A 24844-nucleotide genomic window follows, 5' to 3' on the forward strand; every position below is an offset into this window, starting at 1 on the left:
ATTGTACCCTCAGCCTTGTGAACACGGTAGGCCTCAGGGGACTTTGTGGTTTAGTGCAGGACATTGTACCAAGTGGGGCAGGTGTTAAAGCTTACGCTAAGGGAAGTCCCCTTTGGTCCAGCTTTTCCTCAACCCCAAGCCCCAGGAGCCTGGCTCTGGGATTACTAAGCAAAGTTAGAGGAACAGACAGACCTTGTTAAAACCCACCCTTTCTCTCATACCAAACCCTTCAGCTATCTGGCTGTGCTCCTTAGAGGCATTCAGTCATTCTTGTCGTTTTTGCTTATGCTGCAGGGCACGAGTGAACCCTGTTCTACTTATTTTGATCAGTTGAGCCAGATTTTTTTTTTTTTTTTGGTTTTTCGAGACAGGGTTTCTCTGTAGTTTTGGAGCCTGTCCTGGAACTAGCTCTTGTAGACCAGGCTGGTCTCAAATTCACAAGGATCCACCTGCCTCTGCCTTCTGAGTGCTGGATTTAAAGGCATGCGCCACCACCGCCCTGCTGAGCCAGCTTCTTACTGTGCAGCCCAGGCTATTGTAGAGTTTGCAATGCTCCTGCCTCTGCCTCCTGATTTCTGGGGGCAGCTGCAGATATGTGTAACCACACTTAGCCCTACTTTACTATGTAACATAGGGGAAAATGTTTTCTGTGGCTAGAGAGATGGATCAGGGATGTGAGCACTTGCCACTCTTATAGAGGATTCAAATTCAGTTCCCAGCGTGCCCATTGTGTAGCTCTCAACCACCTGCAGCTCCAGTTCCAGGGGATCTAATGCCCTCTTCTGACCTCTATAGGCATCTATATGTACAATACACAAACCCATACGCAGACACACAAGTACAGTACACCCATAATTAAAAATAAAGATAATTTTTTATTTATTTTTTAGAAAGGCAGTTCTCTTGAAATCTTTGGTCTTGGTGTGTGCATCTTTTATCTGAGGTGCTGCTGCTGCTGGCTGTGAGTAAACTGTCCTTGAAGTTTTATTTCATGGCCCAGGCAGCTACTATGTGAAATAGGCCTGTGGTCATTTACTATGTGAGTGTCCCCGCTTATATTTAGATTGCTTTGTCCTGACCCCAAGTAACTGCTGGGTGACTGATGACCAGAATAAGTGCAAGAAAGAAGAGGGTGACATGAAGCTGCCCCCAGTTTCCAGGGGATTGTCTGGAGCTTAGATGTCCAGTGGGAGCCACTGTGCCGGTAACTATGCTGTCTGCTTATGACGGACCAGCTGAGCTTGTCTTCCAGGTCTCAGAAGCTGTGATAGGGCATGTGGGTTGTTAATATCCTAGATTGTTTCCCTGGATCCAATTATCCATTTGTATCAGTAGGATAAGCCTTCTCTTTACTGATAGAAGGTGATGTTATCATGAAGCAACTTGGGGGAGAAGGCCTGGTTTGTCACCTACCTTCTAGGAATGTGCGTGGCCACAATGTCTGCCTCTGGAAGCTGCATGTGGAGAGGCAACCCGGGAACAAGCCCTTGGCTGCTTCCTTCTCATTGCTGTTGTCTAGCCTCTAAACATCTGGCCTTGCTTTTCGGGCTGGCTTACCCTGGAGGCACTGCATAACCTTGGTGCCTCTCTTAGGGAGTCTGAACAACTGGCATGGCGAGACCAGGGCTGCAGAGCAGGGGCTGCCCTGGAATGTCTCCCAGCACACTTTGGGTTTTTCCACAGCCCGGGCACAGCATGGTAATTTGCCACTTATTTCCAGTTCAGTTCTAGAAGGTCAGGGCCCAGGTAGGGATTCACTGGGTCAGATGTCTTTGTGGTTATCTCCCCTGTGAAGTTGGGGAATGAGATAGAGCTCGAGTGAAGAGATGGTCAGACTTTCTGCAGGAGGAACAAGGTAGTTCACACAGTTTTGTTTTGTTGTGTTGTGTTTTTGGCGGTGTTGGAGATTGAACCCAGGGCCTCAGACATGCTGGGCAAATGCATGCCGTCCTACTGAACTGCACCCCCAAACCCTACACACAGGTTTTCACGGATGAAACAGCGCAGATTTGGTGACTGACATTCTTGGTTCTAAGGAACCCAACTGAGCCCATGTCCCTTGTAAGTATCCCTAGTCTAGAGCAGAGTGAATCAAAAACCAAGGTTAAGTGCAGCGGATCCTGACAGAGTCCAAGCTAGTGAAGTGTAGCCAGTAACCTATGTGTCCTCTGTGCCCCTAAGTATGCTTGATAGTTACTGCAGCTTGCCCAGCCATGTGACCAGGCTTTCTGGTGTGGCCAGCCGCGGGTAAATCGAGCACTATTTGTATTTTCCTGCTTGGGAGGAGGTGGGCAGGGCCATATGGGAGCCTACAACACAGCTGTCTTCGTTGTCTCAGTAAAGCATGTTTACCATTGGCTTTGCCCTTCTTTCTCGTGCCCCAGATGATAACACACACTCTGAGATTCCACTTCAGCTGCGCTCATCAGCAGCCCTTTCCTCTCTACCCTTAAGGAGTTGGAACCTTCTGCCCTCAAGGGGAGATACTGAGTTAGGAACCTGTAATGATCTCTTCTTGGTGGTCCTGTTTTTGGGGAGAGACTACTTTACAATCCCCCTCATTCAAGCTGCAGTGAGTTTAGTTCTTCCCATTGTCAAGCTAGACTCCAGCTAAACTTTTTTTTTTCATTTATTTTTTTAAAGACAAATTCCTGGTTAGCCTGGAACTAGCATTTAATTTATAGACCAAGTTTCTTAAGTCTGTCTGTTCTCCTGTGTTCATCAATACATCGATGTATGTGTGTCTAGACAGACCTTCATGTGTGTACATCCATATGCGATCTTTCAGGTGAGCGATTGGAAATTATGACACATTCCCCTTTCTTTCAGCAGTTTCTCCTGAGAATACAATTTTGTTCACAATATTGTCATGCCTAAGGAAATTAACTGTGACTGTGTATCATTTAATATCTAGCCTGTTCACACTTCCCATTTGGTGGTTTGCTTTGTAATTTTGGTTTGGGGGTTGGAACTCAGGGCCTTACACATTCTAGGCAAGTGCTCTTCCTACATCCTCAGCACAGAGGATCTTACTCAGTTGTAGCTTTATTTTTCAGTTGAATCTTTTTAAAAAGCCTCTCGATCCAGAGTTTTTCCCTACTCTGAATGTGCACGCTTGGGAGGGAGGGAAAGAGAGAGATGATTTGCACACGTGCATGCATATGCACCTGTGGAGGCCGGAGATTGCTATCAGATATCTTTACTTTTATATGTGTGTGTGTGTGTTTGAGACAGGGTTTCTCATTTCTCTGTTGTAGCCTTAGCTGTCCTGGAACTTGCTCTGTAGACCAGGCTGGCCTCAAACTCATAGAGATCTACCTGGCTATGTCTTCTGAGTGCTGGGATTAAAGGTGTGCCCCACCCATGCCTGGCTTTCTTTCTTTCTTTTTTTTTTTTAAACACAGAGTATTAGCAAACTGAGAGCTTGCTGTTTGGGCAAGTCAAGGTGGCCAGCGAGCACCTGGATGCCCTTGCCTTCCCTCCGGGCCCTGGGCTAACAGGCACATGTTTGTGGCTGCACCTGGCTTCTACGTGGATGCTGAGGATCCATAGGAGAGCCTCATGCTGCCCAGTAAACACTTCACCCACTGAGCCATCTCCCAGCCCCTTATTTTGTTGTTGTTGTAGTTATTGTGTCTCTACCCTGTGTATGTGTGGGCATGTGATGTCATGGTGCCCATGTGGTGGTCAGGACATTTTGGGGTCCATTCTCTCCTCCCACCATTACGCGAATTTAAAGGATGAAATTCTGCTGAGGTGTCTGGCCAGTCCAAGTTTGTTTGTTTTAAATAATATTCCTTTGTTTAATCTTTTTATTCTTTGAGAATTTCATACATATAAACAATGCATTTTGATCGCTCACTGCACTCTTTCCCCATAATACATTTCCAAAAGTCATTTTTGGGCTGGGCAGTGGTGTCGTTCACCTTTAATCCCAGCACTCAGGAGAAAGAAGCAGGCAGATCACAGCCTGAGTTCACGGCCAGCCTTGGCTACAGAGCAAGTTCCAGGACAGCCAGGGCTACACATAGAAACCTGTCTCAAAACAAAGCAACCAACAGTCATTTAGAGCTCTTCTAGACCATGTACTTCTCTTCCCATTTCCTCTGGTGTCATCTAACTTCTATACCCAGTGTTTCCATGAGTGGGAAGTTAGGTCTGGAGTCTGATTAGATTTAGGCTAAGCATTCCTGCAATAGCGTTTGATCCCAGGATGGTGGCACACACCTTTAGTCCCAGCACTCAGGAGACAAGGGCAGGTGAATCTCTGTGAGTACCAGGCTATTGGGCAACATAGTGAAATGTCTCAAAATAAAAATCAACTTTCCATGGGTAAAGTGTGTCTTCATACTGATATTTGGAAGTAGGTAATACCGGAGTGTTCCTAGGAAGTGATATTGCCATTGAAGAGGGGTTATGGGGGCTGAACACAAGGGCTTAACACACATGTGCTGTGTCACTGAGCTGTACCTCCAACCTAGTCATGCCAAATTTGATCACTTTAGGTGGTGACCACCAGATTTCCCACTGTCAAAGTACATTATTCTCCACTAAATTGGTTTATGGGGCGACACTTTGGCATTGTGTAAATATCCTTTTCCCCACAACCTTTGGCCCAGCAGTCTTGGCATCTGTTGACTCTTCATGATTGAGATAGGACATTGAGAGTTTCATAAAGACAGTTCTGAATTAACACAAATTGGAAAGAACACTGACTACTTCAACGAGAGGAATAACAAAAACAATTTTGTTTTGTGGGGAAGGAGACAAAACAGGGCTGTCAAATTTTGCCAACATTCATAGGCATTTTGTGTAGCTTGGATGATACTAAATTGCATATTAGTTGCTTAAACATGTATTGTCATCTAGGATTTTGCTGGAAGCCAGGAAGAAAGCAGACTGGATAGAGTTAAGACTAATAATGGTTTATTCACAAAGTGGAAATTACTTAGATTGTTTGAAAATAAATCTATAATCTTATTTCGCTTTTATTCAGTTCTATCTTCCTCACTAGAACTTCTCTTTTAAATTGTCTTCATCTTCCTCGGCCAACCCAGCATGCCCAGTGACTGAAGCAATGTTCCCGAGTCCTCAGTAGGATCATTTCGTCCCTAGCAAGGATTTCCTGAATCATGGCAGCCAGAAAGTCATGAAACAGTTGAGTCTGACTGACCTACAAGTGTGGAAAATGGTCCTTGACAAATCTATTTCGGAAGTAAAGGGCCTCACTTTGCACTTTGACCTTGAAGACATGCATTCACCTTTCAATATGAGGTGATACCTATTACTGTAAAATCTTGGTTTGGCAGTGGTGGTGCACACCTTTAATCCTAGCACTGGGGCGGCAGAGGCAGGTGGATCTCTGTGAGTTCGAGGCCAGCCTGATCTACAGAATGAGTTCTAGGACAGCCAGAGCTGTTATAACTACAGAGAAACTCTGTGTCGAAAAACCAAAACCAAAAAAAAAAAAAAAAGGTAAAGTCTTGTTGACTCTACCCTATAGGGGAATACATGAGAGTGTGGGGTGCACAGAATCAGAACTGAAAGTGGGGTACAGTTTCATTATAGATGAACCTCCCAAATCTGGTTCTCCCTTTGCCCCATTAACTTTAAAAGCTAACCTAAGAGCTGACTGGGTGTCATGTTTTTTTTCTTTTGTTGTTGTTGTTTTCTGTTTGATGGAAATCATTACCATAGGAAGTGAAGCAAGAAAACTGTACTTGCCCATCCTTTGAGCTTGTGTCCCTAAGAAACCCATTACTTTTTTTTTTTTTGAGACAGGGTTTCTCTGTAGCTTTGGGGCCTGTTCTGGAACTAGCTTCTGTAGACCAGGCTGGCCTCGAACTCACAGAGATCCGCCTGCCTCTACCTCCTGAGTGCTGGGAGTAAAGGCGTGCGCCACCACCGCCGGTGGAAACCTATTACTTTCAAGCAACCGTGGGGTGAGGAGGGGACTACTGTGTGTGTGCTTCTTACAAAGGCCCCCATTAGATGCTAAAGGAAAGCATGCTTCAGTCAGTAACTGCTGGTGATTTGTTTTATCTCGAAGGCTACAATCCTACAGACGTCCTCTTCAGAGAGCTGAGATAAGGGGTAAAAAGTTCACACTACTTCCTTTTCTTCTAAGTGCAGTTTCTTGAGAACCGAACAAATGTCAGAGGCCCGGCACCCTGCTTCTTTGATGCTGGCGCCTGCACTCTGGGGTTATCCTTTGCCTCCTGGAGGATACACAGAGTTAGTGTATTCCTTATTTTTTGCCCCACAGTGACATCTCCAGAAAAGCGTCTCTTGGCCTAGTCCTCCAGCTGCCTGCAGATGTGATCTGCATTTTGGGAAGTCAGACATGAAGCCAGAAATGGTTTCACTGGCTCTTTCTTGGGTTGTCCGTTTAAATGCGAAGTCACAATGATTGATGGAGGTCTTGGCTGAGAAGTTCTTCTTGTGCACACAAGTACATTTCTTTTTTCTGGGTGAAGTCTTCTTGGTAGGGGAAATATGATATGACTTTCTCCCCTCTCCAGTCTAGTTCTGTCTGTTGAGTCTCTTCTCCCTGTGAAAGTTGAACATTAGCTGTGATTTAGTATTAAGAGAAATGTTAGTCAGGCTTGGGATTATAGTTGAGAAGCAGAGTGCTTCCCTGAGTTCGAGTTTCAGCTCTTGAAAAAAAGAACAAAGGCAACCTGCTCAGAGCTGCAGATTTAACGTAGTCGGCTGGGATGGATGGGGGATCCATGGGCTTTCCATCGAGGACTTCTAACTCTTGTACAGTCATATGGGGGTTTCAGTTTTTACCGTAACTTCCCCCCAAAACCCACGTGTCATGTCCGAGTTAAGCAGTGAAGTGGCCCCTAACCATAGGGAGCTCGTGAGGCCACCTAGACCTGTCAAGCCCAGCACATGTCCAGAAATAGGCAGTCCCTATGAGGCTGCTTGGGGGAGCGTCTACACACTGCAGATCTGTTCTCGGGGAAATGTTTAGAAATTCTGAGACCCTGTTGTATTTTGTTCTCCAGATTTCTCAAGTACTGCACCACAGTGGACAGGACAGGGCAGGACCCCTCGGTGTCCCGCCATACTGCCCTGGCCCTGCCTACTTCTCATCCCTAAGTGAAGACCATTGATTGAAAAACAAAAATAAACACAAGCATGCATATGTACGTGGAGAAAAGCAAGGATACATGTAGCCCTGTGGTGATCTCTGGGTAGGGCATGCATGACTCTTAGTTTGGGGTTTTCACTTGTCTGCATTTTTTTATTTCCTAGAACATGTAGCTTTGGTTACAATAAGGGCTATTTTCTCTTTAAGCGGGGAGGTGGGAAGGCTAGTGCTAAGAAGTTTTCAAAGCCTGACTGCATGAGAAAATGACTCATACCTTGTTTGTTGAACCAGCTAGTTGTCGAGTTTTTGCTGGGTGTAAAATCTCATTATGTCTCGCTCTCATTTTAGGGTTACACTAGGAAGGCTAGGCACACGGCCGTGGTGGCGCAGAGTAGAACAACGTCTTTCCATCCTGGGTTTCTTCCTCCTATGTGGCCTGAAAGACAGTGAAATGATGGAATCATCCCCCAGACACCCAGCCAGAACCCTTTGATCAGGGCTGATTTCCCCTGGCAAATTGCTTGGTCCCCACCCCTGGCCATGCGAAGGAGAAGCAGAAATGTCTCATGTCCTGCATTCTCAGTAGTCTTCATCCTGAGCACCATCACCTCTCCTTCCAGATCTTCTCCTGGGGTCAGGCTTGGGTTGATCCCAGCGAGGGATCTTGGGAGAGGTAGAGGTGAGTGGGCAGCCCTTTTAAAAAGACCTTTGCTGCGAGGTAGTCTCTCGGGGTATACCTGCTGGCGGGGTATGCCTGCTGGCAGGGTATGCCTGCTGGTGGATAGCTGGCACTGACGGGCAGCGGCATCAGCCTTCCCTCTTCTACCCTGCCAGGAACTTCTTGTCTTACGCCTCTCTTATCAGCAGAGACTATCAGAGAGTTGGTGCTTAGTGGACACTCAAACCTACTTACTAAAGGCGTTGTCTGCTGTTTGTGCTGCTGGCTCCTCTGACAGTCCCCTAATAGGCAGATACCACCTGACTGCTGGGCCTCTCCTCTCTTAGCCCCTCTCCCTGAAGCCATACGAGTATAGCAGTTGGGAGACAGGGCCAAGTGGCTCTGGAAGATAGCACCTAAGGCTTCTTATCTAGTGTGTGCTGTTTTGTTTTGTTTTTTCCATTTGCTGTTGCCCAAGAACCAAAGCATCCACCACTGCTCAGCAGCGTGGTGAAATGGTCTGGCCTGGTGCCAGGGTGCCTCGCCAGGTGGCTGAGCTGTGGAGGCTGCTGCATGCGATGGGCCGATAATACCCAATGGGGGTGTAAACAGGACACTCCACCCTCCTGCAGACACCCAGCCCGTGCCCCGGTGCTGGCTGCTTTGTCACTGCCTGTCTTGATACTGGCATGTCTTCTCTGATACAGGAGCCGATTGTTCTGTTTCTCTCCCAGGTTCCCAAATCTGAGAGGGGCGCTTTCCAGAAATGAAACCAGTTCATCTTCCAGCCACAAGCAACCGTTGTGACTTCTCAATACTTCCTATCCTTTAGCCATAATCACACAAGTGCAGGACAGAGTCCACTCCCCAGGTCTTTCCGGAATGCCTGCCACGGCTGCACTTACACGTCAGACTGCTAAGGAGACCCTGTCAAGCAGTGGAACCTAAGCGCTCATCCACAGCCACCTGTGGCCAAGTCTATAGGAAGTTTTATTGATTTTTTTGTTTGTTTGAGACAAGGGATCACTGGAACTCATGTTCCTAACGCCTCTGCCTCCCATGTGCTGGGACTATAGGCGTGTGCCACCTGCCTGGCTACAAGCTGTTTGATAGCCTTCTCTCACCACTTATCTCGGGCAATATCCAGGACAACAACAGACTGTCCCTCATAAAGGAAAGGACTTTCACAGTAAAGACAAGTACCTTGCCAGGCCTGGTGGCACAGGCCTGTAATCAAACCTTCTTGGGAGGCTGGGGCAGAAGGAATGTAAATGTAAGTAAGGTTTTTCTAGGCTAAAGATCGAATTCAGGGATACCCTAGGCAAGTTATAGAGACCCTGTCCCCAGATAAAGAGAAGAAGCCGGGCGGTGGTGGCGCACGCCTTTAATCCCAGCACTCGGGAGGCAGAGGCAGGCGGATCTCTGTGAGTTCGAGACCAGCCTGGTCTACAAGAGCTAGTTCCAGGACAGGCTCCAAAAACCACAGAGAAACCCTGTCTCAAAAAAACAAAAACAAAAAAAAAACAAACAAAAAAAAAAGAGAAGAGAGTGCTGGGGTTATAGCTCAGGGGTAGAGTACTTGCCTAGTGTGTATGAGGTCCAGGCCTGCCATGCACCTTCCCAGTCAGGAAGGCACAGGCCTCTAGGTAGAGCCTGCTCAGAGCAGGCTTCTGCAGGGCTTCTTTCTCCACCTCCTCCCCTGTATCTTCCTAAGGGACAAAAGCAGATTTGCATTTCTTTTCAGCATCCCTGGCCGGTAACTTGGGCCAAGGGAAGGTGGGTCTGGTGGTAGTGGTGCTGGCTGCAGTCCCGCTACAGTGAGGAGTAGCTGTCAGACCTCTGCTGCTTCTGTAGCCCCTCAGGCATCCGGACCGGGCTGTGGCTCCCCCCGCTCTGCAGCCCCTTTAAGGATGGCACAGAGTCACATCAGTATCTGATTTTGGCTTTGAGTTGTTAGGGGAAACTGATGCCTTGGTTTAGCTCTTAATCAGTTTTGGTGCCCTACACAGCAGGTGCTTGCCAAAACATTTCAGGGGAGGTTTACAAAATAAGCAGTAGTTTTTTTTTTTTTTTTTTTTTTTAAAACTAGAAAAAAAAATCCAGTCTTTTTAAAGTACCCTCTCCTTTATTTCCTAGGCATGAAAGAAACATGGCATTTTAGTCTCCTCAAAGGGGCTGGGACATGCCAAGAATTTGGAGATTTGGGAGGGGCCATGGAATCTTCCTAAGGGCTCTGAGAAGGGAGGTAATTCTACCTTGTGGCTAGCCAGGAGCTGAGCCAGCACCCTGTGCTGGGATGTGGCCACTGTGGAGATAAGGCTGGGGCCCAGCTGTAACCTCATCCAAAGGGGTGGGGAGAGCGAGGTGGGTCCTGCAGGTGGGCTCGGTGTGGTGAGGTCTGTCTGCCAGTCTGCCAGCAGGGGAGGCAGGGAAGCCTTCCACAGGACTCTTGCTTTTCTTCATTCCATTCTCTCCTCCCCTCTCTTTCTGTCTTAGTTCCTTTAAGAATTTTCCCTTTTCCTGTCTATCTCTGATAGTTTTATGTATATGGAGGAACACATCTCAGTCTTTGTGAACAGTTTTCTTTAGAGGGAGGTGGGAAAGATGTCATATCAAGTGGAATAATGGTTGACTCTCATACCACTTCCAGGTTTTGAGTATTTCCTGGACACTGTCTGTTAGGACTATGAGTGACGTACTGCTCGCTTCATTGTTCTTGAAGTTGGACCCCAGCGGTAGCTCACTAGCTAGGGTGATGTGAAGTGTGTGGCTGCTGTTGTCCCCAGGTGATAGATTCCTGTGTGACAGATTCCAAGGCCTCGCAAGGAGACCCGAAATCAGGCCTGCCCTACCTCTGCCCTGCCTTGAGGAGCTAAAAGGGTAGTCCCCTGCAGATACCCAGCAGCCTCCGGGAGGTGGAAAAGAGGCGTGATTTATGTATAGGATGCTGTTGCCCTCTTGAGATGAGGGGTGTCATCAGGCACTGCTCCTCTGCCCCTTGACTTTCTTCGGTCTCCCTGTCCCTTCCCAGGGCTGACAAGAGAGGAGAAGGTAACCGCAACCCAGGGTGCGTGACCGGGAAATACCAGACAAGCACGAGCTGCTTCAGAGTCGCTGGAGAGCACAGGGCAGGTGACTCTGAGTGACCTCCCTCCCCATCACTGTTCCTCAGCCCTGGGTCACAGTCTCTGTCCTTCAGAAGGAGGAAGAAGCAGCCTCCAGGATTGTGACATCCTCGCCAATGTGCTACATTTGCTCACCTGCCCCTTTAATTATCTGTCATGTAATTTTGCAAAGGTGCTGTCTAGGGGCCCTGCCTTCTCACTGGGCTGTGAGGGTCAGTCTTAACGGAGGGCTATAGGACAGCATTTCAGTGTCTGTGCTGGTTTCTGTTGTAGACCAGAAGCCACCAGAAATATTTGAATTGCCACTTTACATCTTAAGCCCAGTGCAGACTTGAAATTGAATCGCTTGTATGGAAGGTGAACTTGAGGCTTGAACTAGTGGCCTGTCACTAACTGACTGCAGTAACGAGGTCACAGGGAAGTAAAGGAAGAGGGTGAGCTCTCCAGAGCCTCTGAGGGGGACAGATAGACAAGTGGCTATGGGGGGGTCTTTACTCAAGGTGAGCGCTGGCCTGGATCTGTATAGATTCACTAGTGTAAGTATAGAAGCTCTATCTTTCTACTATAGATTTTTCAGTTTTATTCAAGTACTTGGGTTCTTGCCAACTGCCAGCTCTATGCTGTAGCCACAGGGGGCTACAAAGATAAGCCCAGGCCTGACCTCACTGGCTATTCATTATCTAGGGGTCACAAATACCTGCAAGCCAAGAGAGGGACCAGCACGGGAAGAGTACAAAGTATACGGAGCAAACGCAAGACATTCTGAGACACTCCTTGCAGGGGATTCCCAGGATCTGGAGGATGGGGAGGAGTTGGAAATAGTTAGGCTGGCCTGGCAAATAGCTCAGATTTCAAAACCAGGCTGAGGAGAGACAGCCAGGTCAGCTGTGGGAAATGGTACAGGGCACCACGTCTGGGATGAGGTGGGCCACACATGGGGCCTTCGACACCGTGTGTGTGTGTGTGTGTGTGTGTGTGTGTGTGTGTGTGTGTGTGTAAGTTACACATATTCACAGCCATGGCAGGAGAGTGGAGGTCAGAGGACAACCTGGACAACTTTCAGGAGTTGATTCTTTCTTTCCACCAATGAGTCCTGGGCATCAAACTTAGGCCTTTAGGCTTGGCATCAGGTGCCTTTTCCCTCCGAGTCATCTTGCAGGCTCCCGGCTTCCAGCTTTGAAAGGACCTTTGGAGAATTTTAGCATAGAGATGTTATGTGATCTTTTAAAATAATGTATTTCCAGACATGGTGATAACTACCTCTAGTCCTAATCCTTAGGAGCTGGGGACAGGCAGAGTGCAAGTTTAAGGCCTGGTTAGGCTATATAAAGAGAACAGTTCAAAAAGCCAAAAAATGCCAGGCGGTGGTGGTGGTGCATGCCGTTAGACATTCATGGCTACCCTGGGTACTGTAGTGAGATACTGTCTCAGAAACCAAAAATGATAGGACTGTGGTGGCTCATGCCTTTAATCCCAGCACTCAGGAGGCAGAGATAGTTGGATCTCTGTGAGTTCAAGTATAGCCAAAGCTGTTAAACAGAACCGTGCTTTAAAAACACCAACAAAATAACCTCCCTGCAAAAGCATGCTGTAATCAGAATTCTTGATTTGGAAAGGAGGTAGAAACAACCAAACAGTATTATGATGTGCTTCCATTATTAATCAACTAGTTAGTTAGTTGGTTAGTTAGAGGAAGGGTTTCACCATGTAACCATGGCTGATCTAGTACTCACTCTGTAGACCAGGCTGGCCTTGAATTCCCAGAGATCAGTTTGCCCTTGCTTCCTGAGTGCTGGATTAAAGCCAGCACTTCCTGGTGCCTGGCCCATTTTCCAATTTTAAAATGAATGTGTGTCCACATGTGGAAGGTAAGGATTGCATGATGATGTGATGATACCGGGTTTTTGTTTGTTTGTTTTAAGATGGGTTTCTCTATGTGGCCCTGGCTAGCCTAGAACTCACTGTGTAAATCAGACTGGCCTTAGATTTCAGAGATCTGCCTCCAGAGTGCTGGGATTCAAGGTGTGTGCCATCATACCCACCAATATATCATGATATTGACAGTGATTATCTCTGAGTGATGAGATTGAGATTGAGGTTTTGTTTTGGTATCTTGTTTGATGTATACATTTCTTGACTTTTCAACAAATCATACTTACAACTTTTGTCATTAAAGGTCATTTTTAAGTTCTTCTAAGTGAGTACTTATTTGCTGGCCTAGGGAGTTGACCTAGAAATATTACAAAAGTCAAATTAAAAACTAAGAATAAAGTTGGTTGTGTACTAACATTGATGAGCTCCATATTAGAGAGGAAGAATGTTCAATAATATAGGAATGGTTAAAGCTGGGCAGTGGTGGCTCACACCTTTAATTTTAGCACTTGGGAGGCAGAGGTAGGCAGATCTCTGAGTTTAAGGCCTGATCTGCAGAACGAATTCCAGAATTGGCTTCATAGCTACTGAAAAACCAAAAAAAAAAAAAAAAAAAAAAAATGGTTAAGGAAATTACTGTTTGATATCATACAATCTTTAAAAATGGCAAATATGTAGGTCATTGATACTTTGAATTGGGATTTTATAGTGACTGGAATAAGGCAAAATATAATATAACAGAATAGTTTATATTGATTACAAGCCTTTCAAAATATATGTAAATACTTAATTTGGAGAATGTGACATTGTTGGTGTCTTTTTTTTTTGTTTGTTTCGTTTTGTTTTTCGAGACAGGGTTTCTCTGTAGCTTTGGTGCCTGTCCTGGAACTAGCTCTTGTAGACCAGGCTGGCCTCGAACTCACAGAGATCTGCCTGCCTCTGCCTCCCGAGTGCTGGGATTAAAGGCGTGCGCCACCACCGCCTGGCATGGTGTCTTTTTTTAAACTATGGTAACAAACAATGTAAAATTGACCACTTTACACATCTTAAGCTTGCGATTCAGTGGCATCAGGACATTTACAGTGTAGCAATCACATATCATTTCTAGAATTGTTTATTATCCCAGACAGTCGACTTTTGTTAACAATAACTCCCATTCCCTCTTCCTGTGTCGTGGTCACCTCTGCCTCCCTCTGTCCCCATGGATTTGCCTATTCCAGACGCCTCTTGGAGATGGAATCATCTGGCATTTGCCTGCTTGTCTGTGTCCGAGTTACTGCGCCTTGCACGCTCAGTGCTATAGTACAGGTTGCCTCCAGTTTGGGGCTATTATAATTGATGCTGCGATGATCACGGGTGTCTGAATAATTTTTCAAATCTCCGCTTTCAGGTTTGTTTTTTGGTTTTGAGGGGAATATAGAGATTGAATTTCTGGACCCTAAGGGAATTCTCTGTTTAATTTTTTGAGGAACTGCCAATCGTTTTGTGTCTCTTTAATATAAACCTCTTCAAGTCTATTTATACCTAAAGTTACTAGTTCTCTCTGCTGCGCTGAATATACACATAAATTACCAAGGGATTACTACAGATGTGAAAGCGCTCTGTTCTGTTTAAAGGGGACTCTTTATAGATCTGCAGATAGTGGAATGTTTTGAACGTGGCCATGGAAAACAGGGTCAACCCAGATCACTGAAACTTCCAGATGATTCCAGAACCCTTACGTTTTAAAAACAGTTTCAACTTTTATTTTCTCCCAGAAATCTTTAACCAGTGTAAAATGAAATGAATGCATTTATAATTGCCCCCCCCCCTTTATTTTTGCCATTCAGATAAGAGGCAAAGAAGGGGGAGAGAAAGACCTGCAGACTTGGATAGTTTCCTAAATTTGACTCCTCTTCTCGGAGTTCTGTGGTTCTTTCCAGGCCCTGCTGAAACTGCTGGACTGAAGGAAATAGGAAGACTCCTTCATGCTGGGCATGGTGGTACACACCTGTAATCACAGCTATTCAGGAGACAGAGGCAGAAGGATTGAAAGTTTAGGGTGGGCCTGGGCTCCATAATCAATTCAAGGCTATTCTGGGCAACGTAGCAAGATGTTTTCTCAAAAAAATAAGGGAAAAATGAAATTGTGGAATACAGTTTGGTGGCAGAATGCTTCTTAGCCTGTATCAGGCTCTGGAGCCAGTCCCCAGCTGCACAAAAAGAAGAAAATATATTTTTTAAAAATGAATTGAGCCAAGTTTGTGCAGTGCAAAAGCCCTAAAATGGATACAGGGGGGAAGAAGAAGGGCAGAAAATAAGAAAGCTTGATTTTTGTGAACATGGGGTTCCCCAAAAGGCTGGGGAACAATGCTCCTCCACAGAGTCTCTGTATGGAGACTTGGAAGTTACGGGCTCAGAGTCTAAAATAACTTCTAAAGCTAGGCATGGTGGTGCACGCTTTTAATCCCAGCAGTTGGGAGGCAGAGGCAGGTGGATCTCTGTGAGTTGGAGGCCAGCCTGGTCTACAAGAGCTAGTTCCAGGACAGCCAGAGCTACAAAGAGAAACCCTGTCTCAAAACAAACAAACAAGCAAGCAAGCAAACATACAAAACATAACCTCTAATTCCAATGTGAAATGGTGGCAATCATTCCCAGCGCTAAAGTGAAGTCAGGAAAGCTGGTCAGACAGGATGTGCCTTTGCTGCTTTGAATTCTTTCGGGGGGGAGAGGGGCGTGAAGACATGGCCTGCAGGTGAGGTGTCCTGCAAGAGCGGAGGCTGGTTGCCATGACTCCTTCCTCCATGCTGATGTCAAGGCGTTGCGGGCTGTGCTCTCTTTCAGCCAGTGTCCCATGTTCGGTGGCCCCAGAAAAGTCAGTGTGTAGGCCTCAGCCACCCCAGGTTCGACGTACATTCTCCCTGGACACCGTCCTCAGTTCCTACCTTCTGGGCCAGTGGCCACGAGATGCTGATGGGGCCTTCACCTGCTGTACCAATGACAAGGCCACCCAGGTAATGCCGCTGTCGCCTAATGGGATCAAGAGGGGTAGGAGGGCTGGCAAGGGGGCCTCTGGTCCATTACTCATGAGTTCTGTCATTGAAATAACTTGTCCTGGGTTTTGGTTGTTCACAGATGCTTCTCATCTTCTACTGTTTACCAGAGATTTTGTTATTGCTGTTGTTTTTCTTTGTACATGTAGGTGAAAAAGAGTTTGCATCCCACCTGCCTGGGGAAGAGAGCTGTCAAGCAGGGATTTTCAGTTTGGCTTTCAGGGGGGACTTTACATGTGGGAACTCCACAGCCAACTTTGGAATTTGGGCTTTTTAAATTTTTTTTTCTTTTTTCTTTTTTTTTTCTGAGACAGGGTTTCTCTGTAGCTTTGAAGCCTGTCCTGGAACTAGCTCTTGTAAACTCACTGAGATCCTCCTGCCTCTGCCTCCTGAGTGCTGGGATTAAAGGCGTATGCCACCACCGCCCGACTTGGAATTTGGGGTTTTTGAAATGAGTTTTGCCTTCCTGAAGTTAAATTAAAGCCAACATTCAGTCCAGTTTGCATTCCTCCAAGCAGCCCAGGAAGTGGTCAAAGAGGTATTGAGCCAGGTCTCATCCCATTAGAGCAATCAGAGTAGGGCATTCTTGTGAGGAGCTACGTCTTGCCAGAAGCCTGACAAGGGCTCTGGAGCACCCCTCTGAGTCCTGCGGAGCCCTCCTTCCTCTCCTGGATTTTCATGAAGAGTCGTGTCCTTAGAAGGACGTTCCACAGACCATTCGGTTCGTGTGTCCACTGTTTTTTTGTTTTTTTTTTTTTTTGTTTTTTTCCAAGACAGGGTTTCTCTGTGTAGCCCTGACTGTTCTGGAACTCGCTCTGTAGACCAGGCTAGCCTCAAACTCAAAGAGATCCACCAGCCTCTGCCTCCCATGTGCTGGGATTAAAAGCGTGAGCCATCACTGCCCAGTTCGTGTGTCCATCCCTTGGATAAGACAGTGTTAGCCTGAGCAAGAAGCCATCTTATCTGGAAATCACCCAAAGATATTTCTTAGTCTGACTCAGGACTTCAGTCTTCTTAGCAGTTAAGTTGGTGAGAGCAAGGCTCTCGTTGTGGGCCATTTATGCTGAGTCCTGCTCAACTTCAAAACGACTGAGTTGTTCTTTGATAGATGGAAATGCAGGAAAAGAACACCCTCCATTCTGAGTACCAGGACAAGACGGGGTGTGGCAGCTCTTTCTTTGCTTGCTGAGAAGGGTGTATCGTCTGCCCACGTACGTGCTACACGATAGCCCAGGGATACGGAGCCCCCTTCCCTGCATCTTACTCTGCCTCCTTCTCAGCACATCCCATTGGTTCCTTTCCTTTTGTGAGATCCGTTTTCAAGTGGTAGTAATGAATGTTTGAATGTGCTCTCCTTTTCAGTGGGAACAAGATTTGGTTTCTCTGAGCCTGGTTTCCAGTTCCCTGAAGGCCAGTGAACAAACAGCCAAGGGATGTCATGGGGTGGGTGTCTGGCAAAATTTGGAGGAGCAGAATTCTCCCAGAAATGCCCCATGTTTCATCAAAAATAATTGAAACAAGTTTAAGCCTGTAAGGTGACGTCAGTGGTCCTCGTCAGATGTGCAGGGGAGGGGAGAGGAGTCCAGCACTATTCCCCCTTTATCCTATGACGAGGTAGGTTATGCTTCTCCCTCGTGGACCTAGGAGGACACACTCCTTTCTCTTTGGCTCAGGCCAGATGATGTACTTAATCCGGGAGGGCTTCCTGCAGGAGTGGGGCTTGAGGTGGCTTCGAGTAGGCGAACTCATGAGCATCCTTTGTTAGACATCAGCTATGTGGCCCACTTATCCCCACCTCTGTCACTTTCTGTCTGCCAGCCTTCTGCAAAGTGACCATCCCACTCCTCACATAGCTTTCTCTGTCACCCTTAGGCGGCCTGGCCTCAGACGTCCTCTGGCCAAGTGGAGTGGCCTGGGTTCTCAACTGTGTGTCTTTGCTTCAGCTCCAGCTGCAGGCCAGATCTTTTATATAACAAGTCTGGGCTTCTTGCCACAGCAAGACAGAGGTCAGCGATGTGCCTCCATGGGTCTGGCAAGGCCCGGCCCTCCAGCTTTCTTCTTTTCCGGGATGGGCTCCAGCCCTCGAGGAACTCTTAGCAACCTGTCAATATTGTGGCTGCAGGCAAGAGGTGGGAGAATTCTGATCAGCATAAGCATCCAGCCCCAAGTATGTGTTCTGCCCGTCTTCCAGTCCTGCTCTTCAGGGAATTTTCTGCTTCTAGGTTTTGGGCTCCACTCAAATTCCTGCTTGAGGCCCCTAGCCTGGCACAAGCTGCCATTTTTAGCACTGGCGTTATGCTGTGAAAGCCTTAGGCTCAATTGCCATCTCCCCAGAAGGCCTTGTACTTCCTTCTAAACAGCAAGAGATCACCCAGAAAGGATGAATGAAGAAGAAATTTTCAGGGAATGTGGGGAAAGGAAAAGAGGAGGAGGGACGCTAGGCTAGATCTTTTAAGAGGTCTTTGCAAGCTTACATAGTTAGTTAGTTAGTTAGTTAGTTAGTTAGTTAGTTCTGTGATGCGGGAGATAGAGCCCAAGTTGAGGACTAGTAATCTACCACTGAGCCACATCCTGAGTGCATTAAAAGCTTTGTAGCCATTAGGAATGGTGGATGCCAGACCTTTCCCAGGTGCTTCGAGCAAGCCAGCCATTCCTACCTTTCCCCTGCTTGGGCCCTTTTTCTCCTAACTGTAACAGTGCAGCATTTCATGGTCTGTTTCATTCAGTTAACTGGCAGGTACTTGTTACTGTTCTCTTGGGTGCCTAAACGCCTTGTGTTGGAGGCCATATCTTACCCAACGCTCCTGGGGACATGCTTTTTAGTTATGCCTGAGGCTAAGCAGCACCTTCCCAGAAACCCCTAGAGAGACCAGGGGCCTTGCTCATTCCAAGTCAATGTCAGAGCTAGGTCCCAGACGCAGAACATCTGCCATTAGAAAGCTGGGTGTACTGTGTACTCCAGGCCTCTGCTTAAGGCAGAAGACGATTAAATGCACTCAGCACTTGTGTCTATGGCATTGTTGTCTGCAACCCCTGGCCACGTTCTGTGCCCTCAGTCAAGTAAGAAGCCCATCCTCAGGCAGCAATAGCTAGGTTCCTCACATATTTGAGGCAAGAGGAACAAATGGGGTATGGGAGGGTCTTACTTGGGGAAACAGCTACCCTAGGAAGGTGAAGGGATGTGATTGACAACTGGGGAGGGGTCCTCTGCTTTGCGGCTTGTGTCTTTTGCAGTGTCGAGGATAGAATCCAGGGCCTGCACAATGCTAGGGTCCATGTGCTCTACTCCTGAGCTCTCCTTCCAGCCCAGCATGTTTCGAGCCTGCGGGAACAATGCGAAAGGTGTGAACAGCAGTCCCCAGCATTATCTTCCTGAGATGGGGCCAGGAAGGAATGGAAAGTTACTCCCCCAGCCCCACCCCTGTGGCATCTCCATTTTCTGTGGGAAGTCTGAGAAGAGGTTTTCAGAATGGCCTGGGTTTATTTGAGTGTGTTTTCTTCTCTGTGGCCCACCCTTCCCTCAGGTCATTTGGTAACCCAGAGCTGGCCACCAAATGCTTTGGGTTGGTCTCTTTTAGTGGCTGGGCCCAGGCCAGGGCCAGCGATAGCAGCACATGCCAGTGGCTGTGGTCACCTCTCTCCCTTCTTGCTGTGCAAAGCATGTAAGCCTTGTACTTTCCTAAGGGTTTACCATAGCTGGGACGATTGTCTGAGCAAAATTCTCCAGCTGGTGGCATCCTGCCTACAGAAGGGACCTTGGGTACCAGCCTTGCCTGGCTCCACCCACACTCTACTTCTTTCCATCCCCATTTCTGCTTCATTAATTGGTAAGACAGAAAGCCTTTGTGCTTCTCCCTCCCTGCATATAGCTCTAACTTATCCTTTTGGGGGGGTGGGGAATAGCCTAAGTCCTTAACAGACAGCTTCACAGAGCATCCCAAAGACCAGAGGTGGAGACAGTTTACTGGTTGGAGAGGACTTCTTTCTGTCTTTGCTCGCCTGTGGTGCCAGGGGTGAGGGTGAGGGGTCCTCCCTTTCCCTGAGCTATTGCCTTGGTCTCGCTGATGGCACATAATTCAGTGTGACCGTCACATGCCTTTAAAAACTGTTTTTCTTTGTGGGTGTGAGGGCTTGGGCACAGAGCCTGTTTTCCAAACTAGCGACCAGGACCAGTGGTTCAGTACATGGTTTGACTGCACTATAGCAAATACTCGAAAATGGAGCCACGGTGGAAAATCTGAGGGTCGTCTAGTCACTGTTGAGTTAGAAATGGTGGCATTGGCCACGTGCAGCCAGAGTTCTCAGTGCTGGCCAGTGGACCACCCCTAGAGACTTTTTGTTTGACCGGAGTCCTAAGGAACTGGCTTGCTGAATTGAGCTCGTCATGTGGCTTCTGACCAGCCATCTCTCTCCAGCCAGGTCCCACGCTGCTCTTCACTTCCAGTAGGTACAGTGGGTAATGCTCTTAAGACCCTGCCCAGCTCTGCCGTTAGAGTGTGCTCAGGAGCCAAGGCATTGGGGACATTGGGGGCCTGGACTATTCCCCTTCAGGTCATGACCTCCAGGTAGAAACTTAGCTGATTTGGAGGCCGAGAAAGACATTCATTCCAGTGTGGAGGGCTCCATCCTCCTTCCTTTTGTTGTTCTGTTTAGCTCTTTGGGAAGTGGTCTTCCACCTCCATGCCCGCCTGTCCTTCCACGTGTTGCCCTGGAATCTTTAAATCCCTGGCAAGGCATTCATATTCTACCTCTGCCTGTCCAGTTCTGACAGTCTGAGCAGCTGCACAGCTGGCTGCTCCATTCACGGTGAGCAAAGTTTACCCCTCACTCAGTTGCTCCCTTAGCCATGGTATGGAGTAAGTCCATTCTCATGTATGAGTCCCCTGAAAAGCATGACTTTCTAATCTTTGATGCCCAGACTGGCCTTTATACAAAGGGGCTAGAATGATCATTTACACCTGCTGTTCCACAGTTTGGCCTGACCCTACCTGCTGACCTCCTTGAGATGGGTCTTAGCTGTGACTTTACTGTTCCCCAAAGAGACCATGATCTAGACCTTTGTTCCTGAGCAACCAGAGGCACAGTTCCCCCGCTTGACATACTGCAGTTAGCGAGGCAGGAAGCTAGGCCATAATACAAGCCAGGCTTGACAGTACTCACACCAGCCTGGAAGCAGCTTGGAAGCCGGGCCACCCTGCTCTGTTAGGTTCCTCAGGCTGCTTAACATCTACCTCAGGCTTCATGGCTTAGGACAGCAGATGTGTATTCTCTCAGAGATTTAGATTCCAGAAGTCTCCAAGTTCAATTGCAGTGACTCGACATGAAAGTATTGGCAGGGCTGTACTCTCAGAAGCCATTTTTTTTTCTTTTACTTTTTGTGGTAGGGTCCTTACTAGGAACCCAGGCTGGCCTTGGACTCATTGTGTAGCCCAGGCTGTCCTTGAAAATTCGCCTTTGGGCAGGCGGTGGATGTTGAGATAAAGTGATGCCCTTAATATCACATCTGCACAGAGCGGGCCATGGTGGAACGGGGTTGCCGAGGAAAGAGAGGCAAGAAATGGATGAGGAGAGGAGATCCCAACCGCCATGGTTTTCGCATCCTTCTTCCACTCCTGTGGCAGTCCACACTTCCCTCCGACTCCTCCCCATCTCCTAGGAGAAGGGAGTTGGAACATATGAAGAGGTGTTAGTAGCCAGGTGCAAGCTGACCCAGGGTGTTCCCCTTCTTCCACCACCTGCTTCTCAGAGGCAGGGACTGAGCCTCGTCCTCTGGTTTGCCACCCCTCCTCTATGCTCTTTGCTCCTTTTCCAGGGGTGAAGGAGGCGTGGGACTCAGTTGTACTAGCAGCACTGGTGATCTGCAAGCTTGGCGTAGGTGTCCCAGGCAAGATGGGCGTGCAGGCATCTGCAGAGTCTTAGCAAGCGAGGGAGAAATGGGCTATGTGTTCCCTTTTGTCCGTGTCGCTCTTCTGAGGTCTCACACCCTGGTTTAGGGAGACATGGATATTTGGAGGGAGATCAGCTACTTGATTCCCAGGTTTGTAAGAGCCAACCTCACCTGAGGGCTATGGGGTACCTGCCTGCATTCCTGGATTCCCTATTCATAAAGAAAGAATGATGGCAATGGGCCTGAGGATGGGTTCCCTGGTGATGCCAGTTGTCCTGCCCTGGCTGTGATACATAGCCCTGGTAAAGGCCTGCTCATTGGCAGCTGCAGACAGGAAGGGCCAGAGGCTCCATCTGCGGTGGCTTCTCGGCCTGCAGCTGTCGCACAGGCAGCCCTGTGAGCTCGTCTTAGCAGCTGTTGGGTGGTGAGGAGTCTTGTTTTCCCTCATCCTCCCCCACTCCGTGTGCAGCAGCCTCCTGGGGGAGGTCAGCAGATCTCTTAGAGGAGCTGGTTCCCAGGCCCTGGGCTTTGGCAGCCTGTGCACAGTAGTCAGAGAGGAGCTGGTCCCACAGGGGCACACCCCTTGGCCCCTCTCCTGGAATGGAAGTAGGATGTTGGTAATGGGGAGGGGATCTGGGCCTTCCTCTTGAGCGCCATGCTTGAAGCCAATAGCTTCCTCCTTTAGTGGGGGCCCCTCCACCACCGTCTTGGATCCCCTGCCTTCATGCAGCAGGGAAAGGAAGGCAGCAAACGGAAAGTCCTTCCCATGGGGAGCAAGGAAGGCCCGTGGGGAATAGGCATGAGCAGGCCATTCAGAATTCTGGCTCCATTTTTTTGAAACTGTCTTTTCCTTGCTTGTTCAGGAGGACTTTGGAGTCCCTGACACTCCCTCTGGGTGATGAAATAAGCTGGAGGCTACATGTTACACAGTTACCACCTACTTCATCCAGAGGTACCCAGGGAGACCTTTCTCCTGGTTCCTCTTGGAATCCTGTCTGGTGACTTGTTTTTGATGAACTCCCGTGCACTTGGCCTTGGCTGGGCACACAGGGGGTGAGAATAAAGAATGCAGGGCTGTTTTGAAGCTGCTTGGGAGTAGGACAGTACTTGGCCCCAACACTGGAATATACACAGACTGACTGGGAGTGTAACACATGGAAGAAAGTGATACGGGAAGGCTGAGGATGTAGCTCAGTGCTACCACTTGCCTAGCATATGCAAGGTTTCATCCCCAGTACCAAACACACAATAAAAGCGAGAGGGGGTCGGCATTGTTGGGCCTTAGGGAAGGTTTCCTGGAGAGTGAAAATTGAGATGAGGCCATGCCCATGGCTTTCCTTGCCTGGAAGAATAAAACATGGGTGTATCCATGAGGTTGATGAACAGATGTGAGAAGGTTTCATAGGCCACCACCTCTATCCAGGAAACCGCCTGGCTGCTTCCTGCCCGCAGAGCTGTCTGTCTTACTGCATGTCTTTCTACAGACACCTCTATCCTGGCAAGAGCCGGAAGGTGAGCGGGCCAGCTTCTGCATGCACAAGCGATCAGCGTCCTGGGGCAGCACTGACCATCGAAAAGAGGTAAGTGCCCTGTCTCCACAACCTCTGTCTCCTGGCACTGTGTGACAGTTTCCCATGAGGATGGCTACACTACAGTCTCTCTGCCTCCTGCCAGCCTCCTTCTGAGGAAAAGGCTCTTCCACTGACTCCCAACCTTCTGTTGGCTTGGTTATAGGACCACAGACCCTCTTGCTAGAGAAAACCCAGCCAGTGGCTGCTGATGGTTCTAGCATCCAGACTGGAAGAGTTGTTTGCCTTAGTCACATTGAGGTTGGACTCTGATAAGTGATTCAGAGACTGAAGGAAGGCAGGGAACAAGCCCCTGGGAATCAGAAGCTCCCAGCCTCGTTTACTACTTAATCATCTGCCTAGTTTTCTTTTAAGAGAAGAGAAAAAATAATCCTGAGATCCTGAATGCTTTGTCTTGGCCCTCCCTCTGCCCCAGGAGGGCTGGAGGCATTGAGACTGAGAGAGAAAACCATAGGCTGGAATTCCAAGGCTGCTAACCCAGCTCCACCTCAAGTGTCTTGTGGCAGCTCCGGAGAAAAGATCAACTTTCCAGGACTCATCCCTGCTCCATTCAGAGGGAAGCGGTTTCTGCTCTCCTTGATGCTTGGAGCACTGAGAAAACGGAAAGTGACTGGATCGCAAGGCCAAGGCCAAGTGGAAATGTAAAATGTTCTCAAAGCCTTGAATGGCAGAGTAAACAAATTCTGCACAGGAAGGGTGGGGAGTCATGGTCTTCATGGTCTGGTTGATCCACAGTACAAGTCGAAAAACACATTCTTGGGCTGGGAGATGCAGCCCAGAACGCTGCTTAGCCTGGGCTCAGTCCCCACCAGGGTAATTACAAAGCATTTCCTAGGGGCTGGAGCGATGGCTCAGAGCTTAAGAGTTCTTTCCAAGGACCCTAGTTCTGTTCCCAGGGTCCATGTAGTCAGTCACACACAGCCATCAGTAACTCCAGTTTGGGGAGAATCCAGTGCCCTCTTTTAACCTCTCCGGATACCAGGCAAACATTCATACAGGTAAAACACTCATATAGATAAACTAGATAAATCTAAAACAATAACTTAACAAAGCGGTTTCTTCTTGACTGTCATTGTAACTTTTATGGCAGTGGGCAGCAGCAGACCTACCTTCTGAATTCCATCAGGTTCCCTCCCATTCATATTCAAACCCTGCATCCTGCTCAAGGTTTCAAAGCCCAGAATTACAAGTCTAAGAGGAATCATATTCAAAAGTGTTTGTGGGCTAATTTGTTTGGTTTAGGTTTTTTTTTTTTTTTTTTTTTTGGTGGGGGAGAGGGCAGGATAATACAGGCCTAGGCTGACCTCAACCTAAAAATTCTGATTCAGCCTTCCAAGTGCTGGGATCACAGTAGACTTGTTCCTCCGTGACTATAAACAGCGTTAGTGGTACCCTGTACTGTTATAGGGCCTGGGAGTCCCGATGAAATGTGGTCCTTCTTCTAGAGAACTTATCTTTCTGTAGTATAGTTTACTTTTAAATGAGGGGAAGGGTTGGATTTCCAAACTCTCTGGTCTCAAAGCCTTTAGGATACTTGAGAATGTCATTTGAGAAATTATTATTAACCCTTGGAATGCCACTT

The 24844-nt window shown here is 47.9% G+C and overlaps 1 protein-coding gene across 3 annotated transcripts in view; it reads left to right on the plus strand.

The window, feature by feature from the left end:
• Fam117a (family with sequence similarity 117 member A) overlaps nucleotides 1–24844 on the plus strand; it is a 44524-nt gene that overhangs the window by 11815 nt on the left and 7865 nt on the right. Inside the window, exons 1-3 of one of the 3 annotated variants that reach the window (XM_057775106.1) lie at nucleotides 10100–10121; nucleotides 15578–15747; nucleotides 23158–23253. In XM_057775106.1, the coding sequence (XP_057631089.1) occupies nucleotides 23206–23253 (48 nt within the window). In that variant the 5' untranslated portion in view covers nucleotides 10100–10121; nucleotides 15578–15747; nucleotides 23158–23205. Of the gene's footprint in view, nucleotides 1–10099; nucleotides 10122–15577; nucleotides 15748–23157; nucleotides 23254–24844 lie in introns of those variants that run through there. The other 2 variants (XM_057775104.1, XM_057775105.1) reach the window with 2 other exon arrangements.

Source organism: Chionomys nivalis, chromosome 7 (assembly GCF_950005125.1).
Source record: "Chionomys nivalis chromosome 7, mChiNiv1.1, whole genome shotgun sequence".
In the NCBI taxonomy this organism is placed as follows: domain Eukaryota; kingdom Metazoa; phylum Chordata; class Mammalia; order Rodentia; family Cricetidae; genus Chionomys; species Chionomys nivalis.